The sequence below is a fragment of the Vollenhovia emeryi genome, unplaced genomic scaffold (genome assembly GCF_000949405.1).
Source record: "Vollenhovia emeryi isolate VEMERY1.0 unplaced genomic scaffold, V.emery_V1.0 DF939131.1, whole genome shotgun sequence".
In the NCBI taxonomy this organism is placed as follows: domain Eukaryota; kingdom Metazoa; phylum Arthropoda; class Insecta; order Hymenoptera; family Formicidae; genus Vollenhovia; species Vollenhovia emeryi.
In genome coordinates this window covers 2487296-2504483 of record NW_011967235.1, presented here as the reverse complement: position 1 = coordinate 2504483, position 17188 = coordinate 2487296, and the positions used below count along the sequence as shown (strand labels likewise).

The 17188-nt window shown below is 35.5% G+C and overlaps 2 protein-coding genes across 2 annotated transcripts in view; both read right to left on the bottom strand.

Moving 5' to 3' along the window:
• Positions 1-3485: 3485 nt before the first annotated feature.
• LOC105568185 (vitellogenin-3-like) lies at positions 3486-10301 on the bottom strand. The gene is made up of 7 exons (XM_012023636.1): positions 10160-10301; positions 9081-9808; positions 8002-8865; positions 6813-7857; positions 5154-6731; positions 4380-4807; positions 3486-4298 (listed from the first exon to the last, which is right to left on the bottom strand). The coding sequence occupies exons 1-7, from the start codon at positions 10188-10190 to the stop codon at positions 3654-3656; spliced, it is 5319 nt and encodes a 1772-aa protein (XP_011879026.1). The 5' UTR covers positions 10191-10301; the 3' UTR covers positions 3486-3653.
• Positions 10302-15733: 5432 nt separating this feature from the next.
• The window catches only part of LOC105568181 (alanine--glyoxylate aminotransferase 2-like), a 7596-nt gene continuing 6141 nt past the window's right edge, over positions 15734-17188 (bottom strand). Inside the window, exons 6-9 of the mRNA XM_012023632.1 lie at positions 16890-17098; positions 16582-16807; positions 16098-16496; positions 15734-15904 (exon numbers count right to left, since the gene is read on the bottom strand). Of these exons, the coding sequence (XP_011879022.1) occupies positions 15797-15904; positions 16098-16496; positions 16582-16807; positions 16890-17098 (942 nt within the window). The 3' untranslated portion in view covers positions 15734-15796. The remainder of the gene's footprint in view (positions 15905-16097; positions 16497-16581; positions 16808-16889; positions 17099-17188) is intronic.

Here is a 17188-nt window from a genome sequence, read left to right as displayed (position 1 = left end):
AAGATGCCAACTCAGCTTGACCTGCTGATTGCCACAGATTCCGTATCCGTGAACTTGAAACTGTATCGTTCAGGAACGCGTGACAAACTTTTTTAACCTTCCACGCGATAGATCACTTGTGATATTCGCAGCATATTTAAGAAAATGAAGATGAGGTCATGCCACGGACTTCCGGTCAGAACTTTGACTTCGTACGAAGATATTATTAACTTTGCCGATCGATCAAAACACATTGATGTCTATTAAGGTAGTTGTTTCACGATGGTAATGCTCAAAAGTTTCTTCCAGACAGGAACCCGCTCTCAATTATTACAGTGGTATATCTTGAAGCAATATTGTTCTAAAGAATACACTTACAATTAATACATAATATAAATTAGATTCGAAAGATTATAGTTTGAGGCTCTGTTGCAACATCTCTTAGGGCCAATTTCGCAAACGTCGGTTAACTGTTAACCAGAGTTCAGTCAACTCCCTATCTTTTTCTATCTAGTTCTCTAAGAAAAGACAGAGGATTAATTAACCTTCGGTTAGCAGTTAACTGTCGTTTGTGAAACTGGCCCTTACACTACATTCATGTCTACTACATAATTGTACCCATTTTTCTTAACTGTTTATATTGTTGAAACGGAACGGCCATTAATTTTGTTTTTTTCTGTCATTCGTTCTATTTTACTTTATAACACATTTATTTCTCATACGAATCTCATTCACCGTTAAGCTTAAAAAAATAAAATGTATCATCGTTTGCGTTTGCAAACGCAAATATTAAAATTTTAACATATAATAATTAGAGGTGTGACATTTTGATGTTATCTTTTGGCATTTTTTGCGTTTTGGTTTGCCAGATTGTGCGTTATTTTGATGTTATTTTTTGGCATCTTTTGCATTTGGCTTTTCCGGATTTTGAATTACTTTCATAATGCTTTTGATAATGCTGTGATCAGAGGTGAGAAGGGCTTCAATAAAACGACTTAGGCCCGGTTTCACCATCGTTGCATAACGTTAAACTTAGTTTAATTCGTTCTTTGTCTCTTTCCAACTGTTACTTTAGAAAGAGGCAAAGAACGAATTAAGCTAAACTTAAAATTAACAACATTGGTGAAACCGGGCCTTAATGTTTTGATAAAACAATTTACGATATTTATTAAGGATAAACATATGTTAAAAAATGTAACACAAAACATAACATATTAAAATAGTATGGAATAAATTACTGAAATTACATATCATTTTCAGGCTGTAACTACAGTAACATATCTATAAAAAAGAAAAACGAAAACTGTCTTAGGTATAAATCTCTTTGATTGAGGATACAATATTGACCTTAGAATTGTTTACTAAGAAAAATCACGATTTTCAACGTTATTTGCACGCTATTTTGCATGGTGAGTATTATTTTGCGTTATGTTGCGTTTTATAAACGTGTTAAAACGAAGTCGTGGTCTCCAAAATGTAAAGAAATGACATTTAAAAAATTCCTGGGGCATTTTGCGATATTTTATGTATAAAGATAATATCAAAATGTCACACCTCTAATAATATGTGTAAATAATATTTTACGTGTAATAATATTACAACGAATTATATTGTTACGTGTAATAATATTTGTAACGTGTTTCACAGGTAATATTTTTCTTACAGCACGCATGTCTAAAAGACATCTTTAAGTAGTTTTTTAGAAATACATATCTAAAGACGACTTAAAGACGTCGTAAAGATGTCTTTTAGATATGCGTGCTGTTTTGGGTCGTGCAACATAGAAACTTTAACATTTTTTTTAGAACATTGAGAGGGTCAATTTTAATTTAATTAGTCTTACTTTGTACGTATTAATGTAAAGAATAAACTGTAATAATTTGAAACAATTTTCACGTAAATAATTTTACGACTTAACTATCCTAATCAGCTGTTTTCTAGTTATCCTACTGAAATTTATTAAAATGTATTCAACGTATTTTATTGTTAATGAATAGTATTGTGATACATGTGCGGGACATTGGCTATTAACCACGAGTAGCGGGTGGGCGTACGAGTCGAAGGCGACATGTATCACATTATTTTTTATGTTATAAGTGCACTGAAAAGTGTCTCTTTTTTGACAGTTTCGTGTAAAAACTTTGAGACTAACCTGTCATCTGTCGAAGACGGCGTGTGGAAGAGAGATCGAACGAAGTAAGTTACTTTATAACGGTAAGTGATCGCTGCGGTATGAGAGCGAGATACTGCCGGTAGCGAGTGGTCGCAAAACCATGGGATATATCACAAGATTTTAAGCTTTAAATTATCTATATTCGGAAATTTGTTTAGAATATTCTGCAATTTTTACGATCATGAGGTAGAGTGAAGTACTTTGATAGTCGAGATAAAAAAACAACTGGGACAAAGAGAAACCGCGATAATCACACCTTGTATGTCCCCGAATCGAAATATAGACCCTCCGTAACGCCTAACATCGCACTCTTCTGGAGAGTTACGGAGAATGAACGGAGGGTCATATAATAGACGTTTGCTTATGTTGCAGACCCTCCGTTTACTCGTCAAATGGCAGTTTTTACCCATTTAACGTCTTCGGAGGTTACGCGGAGTCTGGCGACTCTCCGTTCACCCTCCCCACAATTCGTAGATTCGACGTCGCTGGCTGGATAAAACCTCAAAATACCCTCCCTAGACCCTCAATAGATCCTTCGTACACTCTTTCCGTAAGCCTCCGTGTACCCTCTGTAGACTGTATTTTCGGAGGTCACCAAGAACCCGCCTTACACTCTAAAGGTCTGCTCACATTAGAATAAATATTAGGAATAAGAATAAATATTAAATATTAGTGAAGTGCTTCTATGAAGTACTTCTATGAAGGATTTGCGAAGGGTGGTAAGAGTCTAACTAAAGAATTCGAGTTTAACTAAAGAAGCTTGAGGAAATTCCATAGAACAAGCGCGGAAAATAGAAAACGTATACGGAGGGTTTATAGAGTAAGTGCGGTGAGCATATATGAAACGTACGGAGGGTCTATGGAGTGAGCGCGGAGCATTAGCACGCCTATGGAGGGTACGTGGAGTCATGGCAGAAGGTACGAATTGTAACGAGGGCATATGGAGGTTTGATCATACTCAGAGGAAGTTTGAGGAGGGTCCCAGCAGTGATCTTGAAATGACAAAATCTCAAAGTGGAGTCCAAATAGATTATAAGCAGGTTGCAAAGTACGGCGGTACGTGCTCTTTCAAAGGACTTGGAGTGAACGCAGGGTATTCAGAGGGTCTATATTTCGACTCAGGTCACACTATCTTAATTCCACTTTATCAGGATCTATGAATAGTCTGCGATTATCTGATGAGACTGAAATAAGGGTATAATCGCTGCTTAACTGTTTTAATGAAGATGATCATTAATATGCAAAATGTGTAATGAGTATAATTAATGCGGATATTAAATGAATTATATCAATTTCGAACAGGTTGGGTATGCAAAAGAGATATCACTAATAATTACGTTGAAAAGTTTCAACTTTATTCTTGCTTACATTTCTGCAATTACTAAAAGGACATATTTGCAGAACATATTCCTTCTAAAAAGAGAACAGAATAAAAAAAGAAAGAAGTCGTTTCTCAATCAAGTATAATGCACGATCGGTGTATCACTTCGGTATTGCCGGATTATGCGGCCATGCAATAGGACGGAACTTGGAAAACGTGCGACCTGGAGACAGGCCTACGGGTAAAATCTGGGCGGGCGCCTTCTTCGACGCGACGTTTAATCGCTCGAGATTCTTCGTTTATCGGCATACAGAAAAGATTAAATTCCTTTGGTTTTCTTTCTATGGGCCTGGTATCCGAGGCGCATGTTGGCACAGGTCTGGTAGTGAAACAGAGCTCACCTCCCTCTTCAAAGACCTTCGTGCGATAGACAATGTTGGATTCCGTTGAACATTTTTGTGTGCCCACATCATCACAATCCTCCTTAGAGTTTCTGTCTTGCTCTCTGAAGTCTTGTCTCTGGCGCTTCCTCGGATGATAGCCCCAATTTACATCCTCTGTCAACGGTCTTCCTGCTTCTCTATCGCTAATAACGTTTCTTTGACGAGGTTCTTGCTTGGAAAATATAAGACAATAGGCATGCTCAGCTTTACGTCTGTTTTCCACAACGGGTCCTTCGCTATCCTTATCAAGCAAAGCATACATAGCGGTGAATTCTTCAACGTTCGCCAATATGCAGTTCCGAGGAATGAGGAAATCGTTGCTGGGATCTGAGTCGTAGTTGCCGCAAAGACCGCGTACAGCATTGCGGAACTTATCGCTTGCCTGTTGACAAATTTATTTCAATCTTTATTATGATTTCTATGTTATTGTAATTGATTTAATTAGTTTTGTATTTTTACATACCTTTAATTTAATGTGCTGTCCATCGTACACGGCCTCAAGTCCATATTTGTCCGAGGTAAATTTGATCGATCCATCCGGTAGCTCGATAATTTCGAAAACGGTTTTACCATCTTGACTGTGTCGATACCATCTATTCTTCGACAAAGAAACTGGCTGTCCATCAACGAAAGCTTCAAGACGTTTATTCACTTTCTGCATCAGAACTTTTTGGTTATCCAAGAAAATGAAGAGTTTCCTGCTGCCATCGTCCATATCTGTAGTTACAACAGCCACTTTCATGTCTTCCGGAATATCCATCGTACGTTCGGGATTTTCGGGATCTTGTTGCCGATAAGTAGTCATTATCACGTGCTTCAGACCGCCCATCATCACAGAATAGGCTCGATTATCATAAGTTGTCATCATATCTTTGTTAAGGGTACACACATCTGTGAAAAAGAATTCATTGATATCGTATTACGGAATTTTTACAAATAGTTTACATTAGATTTCATAAGACGCCTTTATCTAGTTACATTATCGAGGTGACAAAATAATACTGGAACAATGAATAGTTACACATTTTAGTTAAACTAATATGATAACTACATTTCCACGCGTTCGTGGGAAATGAAAAATGCTAAAGTGTCAATAGAACAACGTTTTAAATTATTATTCAAGCACTAATTGTTAACGTCTAATACACTATTAATATATTAACTTACATTTAATGTATTAATATTTTCAATATTTAAAGAACTCTAATTATCTTTTTTACAAAATTTTTTAATTTACCCATTTCTTCCTTTCGGAGCCCTATGAGCTCACTATCTGTCCTGGACGGTACTGTTCGTTTGTAAATCCCCAGAATTTCCCCTATTAGACGGGCCTCAACTTCAGTTACCTTCACCCTTTCTATGAGAGGTTTCTCCTCGGGCACCCTCACCCATTTTAACTTCATGGGATTGCTATCAGGGTGGCTCATGAAGTCTGTTCGTACATTTACTTTCCTCAAAACTAGAGGCATCATCTCGACATACTCGTGAACCAGTCTCCGAAGATATTCGTTTGCCGTTTTCAACGATACCTGGTACGTATCCCTCACTTCAGCAACCCCAATGGCCATCTGGCAGGCTCGACCTACTTTGTCTCCTCCTCGCATCTCTTCCCGACATTGTTCGGTTAATTTAGAGTATTCTAGATTTTCCTCCAGTTCGTTGCTTCGACTTGCGTGTCCTTCGATACGAATTTTTTCTCCTCCTTGGCAGTTCCTTCCAAACAGTATTTCAGCCCAGAATTTATCTGTCGGCGTGTTCCGAAGCGTATATTCGAAATCTAAAGGAGTACTCGGCGAACTCTGCAATTCTTGAACGTAGCAAACTTCGTATTTGTTCTGATTCTCCTCCGGCGTTTGAGTATTCCAATAAACGTAAATCCTGGATTTTTGGTCCACGTTGCTTTGCGCCAGGCTGAAGGTGAGAACTTGTTCTTTCCGCGGGGTTTTGTAAGTTATGTCCACTACATGGACTTTACCTGACCTAAGACCTTTCTGGAGAGTTTTCATAATCTGGAGTTTTCTGTCCTCACTGTCTGGTTTCCAAGATGGTTCAGGAATACCTTGCAGCTCCACCTCTTGCGATTGTTCACTATCGTCTTTATTATCGCGAATTTCCATGTTATCGTAAGCGATGTTGAGGCGGACCCCACTCTTTCTTGCTTCTTCAACATTTAGCAATACATCCAGTTTTTTATAGCGACCGTCATCTTGTTCCCACATATCCTGAAGCTCCTTTTCTAAATGTATCTTTTCTTTTTCTACGCCATCAGATTCTAACCAGACAGTGAGCATGTCTTTTTTAAGCGAGTTCTTTTGTTGTTTTAGGTCCAGTGCTTTATGCGTGTTTTCGTCAAGACATAAAGGTTGAAGATTGAAAATATCGTGTCGCGAGGTAAAGGGGACGGTGCTATAATGCAGTAATGAGAGTTGAGAATCCATTTGATCTTTCGGTATGTTTGGACGAACTTTCAATTCAAGATTTTGCCGGGTCATATCGAATTTGACTTCGTACTCCAATGGTAGTTGCAGCATTCGACTGTCGTCGGTACCAGCCATGTATTGCGTATGTTCGAAGGGTGCTATAAAGCCAAATCGCTTCTGCACTTTTCTGCCAAGTACGACTTTAAGAACGCCATTTCTGCACCCATTGCAAGATTCCTCTTTTTTGCTCTCAACTTGAAGTTTTACAAGCGTTGGAATCTCCAGAGAAAAAACGCACGGCAAGCCGGTCTCAAGCGGTAACGTTACTGTTCTTTCGTAATTGTAAAATCCCGTTGAACGTATTCCGTGGTCCTTCTTCAACATATTCTTCCACACTGTAATGCAATAATTGGTTTAAATATAATTTTGTATCTTAGAAATTAATATAATTTTGAAGTAAAATTCAAAATACTTACTAACGGGAACCTGTTGTAATGTATTACTGTCGAAGGGATAGTATATAAAACCGAATAATGTGTTAAGGAAAAGACTTCCTTCCAACTTGTCCAGGTTTTCGGGCTTGATCTTAAGTGTTTCAGCGATCTCCTCGGCGCGTGTTTTACGCATGAATTTCTCGTTCACTTTTCCACTCTCTTTTTGCCACAGCTTATCGATGTTATTTAGTAGCTGCCTAACGCTGGATACTCCGTATGCTGCTTCCAACGTGGGTCGCCCATCTTGGAAGGAATCGTACCAGGTATGCACACTAGCGTGTGCATACATGGGTATTTCACTATCACCACCAACGACAGTTTGCAGAGAAAATCCCTGAATAATCGAATTTGCAAAGTCTATGTAGAGGCCTCCTGAAGACCCGTACTTGCTCTTCACGGGACTCAAAAAAGAGGTGACAGCGCGCGCCTTGTCGTGCAAATCTCCCAATGCCGGTATCTTCGAATCAGCAAGACTCTCTAGGGTAGTCTTTATGGCAGAATTCACGTGATAGTTCTCCTCTTCATGAGTGCTGTGCGCTATGTGTTTCAACATAATTTGAGGTGGGTTGGTCAAAATATAATGCTGTACGGCCAAGCAGCGTATCTCGTGATTCTCTTCTTTGCCCACATAGAGTTTGTAGAAAATGGGTCCAACTAATTTGGGGTGAGTTCTGGCTAAAGTGCCCAAGGAAGCTACCATGAGTAAGCGTTGGTATTTCGTCGCTGGCTTCGTGTTTTCTAAGTACGGCTCAAAGACTGGGATAATTTTCGGATGTTCGGTCATACCCAGTGCCATGATACATGTCTGAATTTTCTTAAGGTTGTCTTCTCGATAAGCCTGTTTCAGTTGATCAGCCAGATAGGGAATATAGCGATTGACTACGTCGTTGTTGTTTTTCTGAGTTATAGTGCCATCACTACGTATCGGATAGGATTTCTGGCTATTGCGGAGCAATTTAGCGAATGTTAACAACGCGGTCGTATGTATCAGTTCCTGTTCCGATACCCATGGTTCTTGCATCATATCCTGCACAAAGATAATAAATTTTTAAATTATTTTTATTTACATGCATATAATTTTTAATCGTTGTTGTAATAGATATTTTAAAATTAATTAAAAAGAATTAAAAGTCGCTTGGTCCTTATTGAGTTATTGCAAGCGGATACTTACGTAGAACGCCATGAGGTACTTATCCGATGGTTCGCGAACGTTCTTGGAAATTTGAGACACAACTCGTGCCGCCTCTACGCCTTTGAGAAGTCTGGACGTTAGCCAGCTTTTAATAGTGAGCAAAGCAGGTCCAGTTGCAGCATGTGCGACGGCATCGCGTAAGACAGGCCAGGCATCCTTGTGATCCTCTGAATGTTCGCCCTTAGTAAGGACTGCGTTTTGTAATTCCTCGTATTGCTTGCGGTTCATGGTGCGAAGGAGGTTTTTCAAGTTTGTGAACTTCTCCAGCATTTCTTGACCCATTTTCTGACTGGGAGTCTGCAGTTCGTCAGTTATTTGAGAGATTAGGTCCCGAGCTTCTTTCACAGCGTCAAATTTGCCAGACATCACGATTGACTTGCCTTTGTTACCGACAAAGAAGGGTAACAGCGGAGCGTTTGGAGGCAAGTGCAGTTTCGTTTGAGATTTCACGTCAGAAAGTTCCTCGCTGCTGGACCAGCTGCTTAATTCGTTTTCGGAAGACAATTTCTCCATTTCCATCGATTCTACTTGTGCGGAATTTTTACTAATGGTTGGACGACGCTCTTTTCGATTTTCCGTTTCAGAAAATGGGTTGTTGTATACATACAGCAAATTTCCAGTTGATTGAAGTTTGTTTTTTCGTGTATTTGTCTCGAATATTTCAACCGAAGACTCGGGAAGTTTTTCTTTTTTGATTAAATGTAATTTTAGTACGCTGTTGACAGTGCCAAGAGCGGGATCATCTTTTTTATTAGTGATGGTTATAATATTCTTCATCACGGCCGAATGAATAGTGAAGGATTTCAAGTCGCCAGAGATAACTGCTTCAGATAGAGACATGTGCTGTAACAATTATATGATCGCAAATAAGTTTCATCAGTAAATTTAATCATTCTGTTTTTCATTGGTTGCTGAAGTTTGATAATCAAGTATATAACCGATACACAATAAAACAATTTTTCCAAAAAATTCTTTTCTATGATCTTGAACTACAATCGCCATGTTTTTATTAACTAAAATATAAATAAAAAAAGTTTATCAATTAAAATTTAACTTACATCGATCAGCTCACTTTGTTTACCAGGGTTTCTCTGCAGTGATGGATCGTTAAAATCGTAATGATACGCCTGTCGTCGCGAGCATTTGTCGTACATTTTCCCTTTCGAAACTTTGTAATAGCGTCCGGTACCGCGTAAGTGTGGCATAGGTACCATGTCTGGGCTGAATTCATGGTAATTCTCGACCAATGGCTCTATAGCATACAGAACGGTGCACATGCCATTGACGGAATCTTCCACGCCTTCGTACGTGACGGAAGAATTTCTGTTTGTGGGATACTGAGTGCTCTTCCTGTCTTTCGCGTTTTCGCCCTGCGTATCAAGCTGCAGCAGACTGACGATACTTTTGATAATATTCACTTCCCAAGTAGGTACATCAGGATCGACCAACAAATCCCGGATCAATCCATGCTTCAACTTGATCTCAAATTGCTTTCCTGACATGTGAAGCGGGCGATAATTTAGCGTACTTTTATCGAGCCGGATGTCTGTGAAGTCCAGTATTTTCTCGTGTACTGGAGCATACTGAACATCAAGAAGACTCGCCTTTAGCGTCTCTGGCGATATTACATCGATTTCGAGGATACCCTGTATGTCAAGTCCAGTATATTGTCCAGTAAGTTCATTGAACATAACGCCTGCTAGTGTCTGGGTTTCAACACGGTACTGATACTTGTTGTTCCTTTGCCAGCCATGCTTGTGATCAGGTGTGGCTACGGCCACGCCGACTACGGAACAGAAAATTTTTCAAATTGTAATAATTGGAATTTGTCTTATTGTTAGATTGAAATGAAATTCTTATTACGTTTTCACAAAAGTTGAATTTTTGTACGTAAATGTAACTGTGCCTTACTACATGTTAAATAGTAGTTAATTTTGTTGAGTAGGTCAATACTATAGGCACTATATGCCAAACGCCAAAATTAGATTTCATAGTAATATTTTTATATAAATCGAAAATATTTCACCAATTGAATGCTAATTCCGAAAACTTTTCGAAAATTTCGCTAAAATGCGAAACATTCTATTGGAAGTATCCGTGAAAACTGTTACTATCCACAAAGTTGATGTCTGCTTACCAAGTAGGAGAAGGGTGACAGGGAACCACATGGTGTTATGTGGTGACCAATACCTAATGCGAAATGTAAGCTTCCTCTCCTTGATTGAATTTATATACAGGAGGATGCCAACTCAGCTTGACCCGTTGATTGCCACAGATTCCGTATCCGCGCGAACTTGAAACTGCATCGTTCACGAACGCGTGACATACTTTTTTAACCTTCCACACGATAGATTACTTGTGACATCCGCAGCATATTTAAGAAAATGAAGAAGAGGTCATGCCATCGGACTTCCGGTCAGAACTTTGACTTCGTATGAAGATATAATTAACTTTGCCGATCGATCAAAACACATTGATGTCTATCATTCAGATGTTTTTTGTGTTATCATATATTATATTAAAGTATATTTGATGTATTTCAATGTTAATAAAAAAATATTTCTATCATTTGTGCAAATTTTCGGTAGGCAAAGTATAATTGTGTGCGTTTATTCGATGTAGATTTAAATAAATTATATATAATTTAAATTATATTTAACTTATAAATTTTACTGGGGTTATTTAGAGCTTAGATAGTATATAGATTTATATATATTTCATTTTTTATCTATTTAAATTATATATGTTTATATAATTTTATTAATCTGGATGTAATATTATAAGTATAAAATTTAATACAAAAATAATAATTTTTTATAATCACATTTCACTAACACATTCACTGTTTCGTCGAATAAACAAAAATAGAGTGTTTGCTAGCGATAGATCATAGATAATTTTCCGCACGTGTCGAACTTCCACATTTGAAAATTGTATATCGATGGCGGATGATTCTATGCCATTAACTGCTATTTCTTTAATTTCTTCCCCCCCCCCCCTCTCTCTCTCTCTCTTGCATCTTATCATGAATGAAAACGTCTGCGAAAGGCGAGCAACGAAGGAGATGTTAACGAATGTAATTTGAACTTCGATACATTTTCCATTGGAAAACGAAAGTTAAAAGTGTCAAACTTTGATCCACGTCGCGAGATATCGATATTAGCTGCAGGAGATATTTTCTAACGATGATTACGCGATCAGGAAATCTATATAAGTAAATAACATTTCCTGTCAAGTATTTTTAAGACTTCTTTTTCGAAATTATGATAAACTTGTGTAGAAGACTCCTCTTTTCATTTTTATGTACGTTCAACCTTTAAGTATGCATATAAAGTACAATATTTAATTAATATGTATCCTATCTTTCATTTTAAAGTATTTTACAAATATTCTACAAAATTTATGAAAGTTTGAAAAGATTAAAAATGATTTTGTTAGAATAAGATAATTGTAAACTAATCAGTCTATAAATATATATAGTTTTTTAAAAGAGTATAAAGTGACAATAGAATAAATTGGCAATTAATTTCTAGCTTCTTCTTCTTATGAGGAATAAACGCTTTTTTACTGCCTAATATCTTATCCTTTTAATAAAAATACAGTATTGTTTCGCAATTTGTCGAAGATAATATATGTATACGTATATGCTAAGTTAAGAAAATACAACTTAGCTTTTTATTGTTGCATTTATAATTGGAAGACATACAGCAGTTATTTATAATAACTTAATAATTTTGATAAAGATGTAGTAGCAATTTACCATACAGATTTACTTAAAATTTAGTAAAAGAAAAGAAATAGAAAATTATGATGAGTATTTTACAAGAGCGACCTACACTGGCCAATGCCTTTATTTAAAATAAAAACGATGTTTCGGTCCTGGATTCGGACCCTTTTCAAGTGATCTGTTACTTAATTATCCCTGATCTCGTATCGTTCGTTTGGCCAATATCTCTATGTTAGTAGAATATTAGTCAAAGGAATAAGAGGGAGAAATTTTGCTTGCACTCTTTAGTTGGAGAGTGCAAAGTCAATTGAAGTTGCATTGTTAACTGTTGAAACACAAGTAAAAATGTCCCGAGATGTGTGTTGGACGAGGTAACAGATTGAACTGATAGAACAAATAGAAAATTATAAGGAAATTTTTTATATTAAAGTGTTTGAAGATGTGATTTGTGTCACTGCCATAAAGTTTTATTCATTCGATACTTCGCCGCTTTTCAAAAGTTTATATATTAACATTGTAAAAAATTATATTATTCCTTCAAATAGCAATTTAATATTGTTAAATTAATATCATGTTTTTCAAATTTTATTCTATTAATGCTTTTAATAATTTTTTAAAATATGTTTTGTGTTTGGAGATTTCGTGAATCTAATATTTTTGGTAAATTTTAAGAGTTTTATTTTTCGTTAATTAACTTTTAAAAATTTTTAGGTGTTTGACTTTTATAATTTAAAATTCCAGAAAGTTCTGAAATTGTGTTACATATAATACGCGTCACTTATAACATGTTGGTATAAAGCAGAATATGTGACGCGACAACAGGATGTTACTACAAACGTATCACATTCATTTACATGTAGATAATTATTTCATTATTTGTAAATGTAAAATAACTGTGTTATAATATAGAGTTTAATAAGTTATTAGAAATTACAAAATATCACAAATTATATCAGGCTTCTTCCATCATTTTCTATTTTACTTGCATTTGCGATTAACTTAATTTATCTTATCGTAGATATTTTTATTCAAACAAAATATACATTTCTACATTCTTCAAACTCAACTTCTTATCTTACACTTTCCACATATTTCTTGCATATTCATTCATTCATTTGCTCATTAATTCACATACCAGATTTTTATTATATAATGTAACAAATCATTATTGATAAAAGAAAAGATATAATTTTCATATTTGAATGAAATATCTGTTTTTTGTGCATGCATTGTACATACATTAGGGTTGTTACTTTTGATAACATCGAAGATTCGATGTTTCGAAAGAATTCGAAGCTTCGAAGTTGACTTCGAACTTTCGAAATTTGCGAAGTTTCGAAGTTCGAATTTAACTTCGAAGCTTTGAAACTTCGTAAAATTTATTCGTGCAAGTAGCGAATTTATTTAAAGAACACTAAAAATATTATAAATAAAATGTACTTATTTATATACAATATGTGGAAAAATAGGTGATTACTTTTGAATTATAATTTTGAAGTAGGTACTATAACATGTATATTACATATTTGTTTAAGATCGCGTAATTAAATTTTCAAAAAAGATCAATTAAGTAAATCAATTAAGTATCGTATCAACACTTTAAAAATTCGCAAAAATTTATTATTATATCGCTAATTAATAATCATTTTATTTATTTAAAATTAATCTGAACTTGGATTTCTCAATTATCGAGTTACTGTCCGTGTACCTTCTCAATTCTTATCCACGTCGAACGTCTATCATGTACATTCACCACTTGAACAATATTTAATATAGAAACATTTTAAATAAATGGTAAAGCAGTTCTCATTGAATTATGCGTGTCTATAGAATTTTTATCGACTATATAAATTAATAAATATTAAAAAATAAGTAAGATCTGTCAAGGCTGAGGGAAAAGTCACAAAATCAGTAGATGGATATGACATTGACGCGAGTAATTAGTTAAAACGAATGTAAAACTTATTTCTCGTTTCATGGCGAGAATATATTATGCTCATAATGTGTACATAAGAAGGACAGTTTCGTTACGATCGTCAGCTTAAATAACGAAGTCAGGTACTTAGTAATCAAATGTGTCTAAGATTAAAAACAATATAATTGTAACATCAATTAAAGAAAGAAAACTTTAACATGCATAGAAATTTCTTACTAAATTTAAATTATTAAATGACTTAGTACTTTAGATTTAAATAGTTCATCTAAAATTTTACGAATATTATAAAATATTTCATTACACTGTGTAGTATGCAGAATTTATTAATATAATGAATGTAGAATATGACAAATAGGTCATTTCGAACTTGGACGAGATTTGTAAATCACATGATCACAATTTTCAAGCAAAGCGTGATTAAACAAATATGTAGTATACGTGTTATAATTCTTCAAAATTATAATTCAGAAATAATTACCTATTTTTCAACATATACATATAAATTAATACTTTTTATTTGCAATATTTTTAGTGTTCTTTGAATAAATTCGCCACTCGCACGAATAAATTTTTCGAAGCTTCGAAGATTTCGAAAGTTCGAATGTCGAAGCCTTCGAAAAAAATCACCGGTCCTATTGTATGTACAGGGTGTTAAGGTAACATACATGTCAGTACGACGGGTTGCCTATTCGGGCAGGCGCGCATGGTCGTTCATTACTGCGCGCTGGGTCGGCTTCGGCGAAATTATATCGCGAGATTAATGACAGTAAATTTGTTCAGGCACAACATGGATTTTGACTTCGTCATGACTCCATGTTGTGCCTGATCAAATTTACTGTCATTAATCTCGCAATATAATTTCGCCGAAGCCGACCCAGCGCGAAGTTGTGAACGACCATGCGCGCCTACTCGAATGGGCAACCCGTCGTACTGACATGTATGTTGCCTTAACACCCTGTACATTGTTAGATGAAAAATAGCAAATGAGATTTTATTATAATTGAATATATATTATTTAATAAAAATGTATAATTTTTAGTTATATAATTACAATTATATTATTACATTGCGAGGATCCTTTTACATTAGGTTTCATTAGATTCATGTCGTTAAGTCTGCCTTACTGCCTGCTTTTCTTTTTAATTTTTATTTTTTATTCTAACACTTTTTAATTATTTTATTTATTACTTAATTATTTTAATTCTGTAGTTAGTTTTGTATATTTGAGTTAATTTTTGTATTTGTATACCGCCGAATACTGTCCAAGTAAATGAGCGCGAATAAACACGAAGAAATTTGCTTCATAATGATGACTAAGCTAATGGCACCAATAAAGAAGCACTGTATACATATAGTCGTTAGCAATTATTTATTCGTGCCCGCTCACTTGCTTGTTTTAGATTGTTTTATACAAGCATATAAGAGTAAAGTCTAAGACATATATCGAAAATTGAAACAAGGAATTATATAAATGGTAGAATTAAGAATGTTTAAAATAAATAAATTTGAATCTAAAAAGAGAAGCGCAAAGAAAGAAAGACAAGGCCAACTAGGAACACTAGAATAATTTGCTTTAATAAGTACGAATCATTCGTGTTTCTTCGTAACTGTTCATTTGAATGTATACATATACGGTATCGCTATTCTAAGATCTCCAACTCTGAAAATTTTGGGTATTGCAGTTTTACTATTTTTTATTAATACAAAACGGGAAAAATTAAAATAGAACACAATGTAAAATTGTAAGGTAAAACATTATAAAATTTAATTACAAATTTCAGAAATAATATATTGACATACGTTACATATATCTTTTTTATTAAAATAGATATTGTTAAAATAAATTTTACTTTGTTAGGGAAAGTTGAGAAACAACTACATTTAAGTAAAAATATATTTCTCTCTACACAATTTTTATAACATCTGTTATAATAGTATCTTGTTTTCTTATTTTACTTAAATAATTCTAGTCTTTACTATATTTATATATGTTTCTGATAAAATTATATGAAAATATCATCGTAATAAGAAATAATATTTATCTTAAAAATAATAATACTTTTTTTAGATGAAATCTTCTTAAATTTATAATATGTGTACAAAATATGTTATTAATTAGCATGAACAAATAATGAAGTTCCGTTGTTCACTGCGGTGCTTCTATCGACTTCTATGGATGAGATCGTTGCTTTGATGATAGTTGTAGTGGTTGTCGGTTCCTGAAACAATTATGAATTATATCATTTCTTAAAAGTCACGCATATTTAAAACAAATTTTTGTAAAATTTACTCTGCTTCAGATAAGTTCTTTTTACTATGTTAAACAATATTACTTTTTAAATATTTTATTTTATAATAGTAAAGACTACTATAATCGCTAGCGTGTCTAAATAAACGCAAAATGCAAATTACCTCGTCAAAGTCGATGTCGACTTCTTCGAGTGTTTCATCGAGAACGGATACGAAATGATTGGCATTCTCGAGTGTGAAGACCATCGGCGGCTTCAGTTTCAAAACGTTATCGTCGGGCCCGTCGCTGCTGATAAGAATCTTCTTCTCCTTCATCCTGGATACCACATGTTTTGCCTCTGCTGTCGCTGGTATCCTCTTAATTCTATCGCGTACCAATTCGATGCCCACGAACAGTCCAACACCGCGCACGTCACCGATAATCCTTCGTCGCTTCGCCAATTCCTTCAGTTCTGCGATCAAATGATTGCCGACTTTCAAGGCGTTCTCCTGAAGACCCTCACGTTCTATGACTTCCATCACTGCGTTTGCCACTGCGCAAGATACAGGATTGCCCCCGTACTGAAATTACACAGAATATCTTTGTTATAGAGGGATATCTTCAGCAACTTTGAAAACGCTAACAGTAACATCTTTACAAACTAACCGTATTAAAATATTCGATTCCAGTATCGCAAAAACTACGCGCGATTTCTGGCGTTGTGATAACCGCCGCAACGGGATGACCGTTGCCCATGGGCTTGCCCAGCGTGACTATGTCCGGCACAACCTCCTCGCCGTATAATTGAAAGGCCCACAGGTGAGTGCCGACTCTTCCGAAACCGACTTGAACCTCATCAGCAATGCAGACTCCTCCCGCTTCACGCACGTGCCTATAAAATTAATTTCTTTAATTATATCCTTTTCCACGGTGCTGTTTATATAGATATTTATTTTAGTTTATGATCTATGTACCTGTATACATTTTTGAAATAATTTTGCGGCGGCAGAATCTGTCCACCGACCGACATGAGACTCTCCGCGATGTAGGCGCAAACTCCGCGTCCTTCAGCTTTGATATCTTTGCAGATTTGCTTGACATCTTCGGCGTATTTAACACCGAGGTCCTCGCCAATGTGATCGGTAGCGCGATATTTTCCTCGGTACACGTCCGGACAAGGAGCCTAAAAGAGAAAAGCACCAATGTATAAGACACATAAAGTGCATATTTCCTTCAACAATACAAACGATATAAATATCAAGATAAACATTAT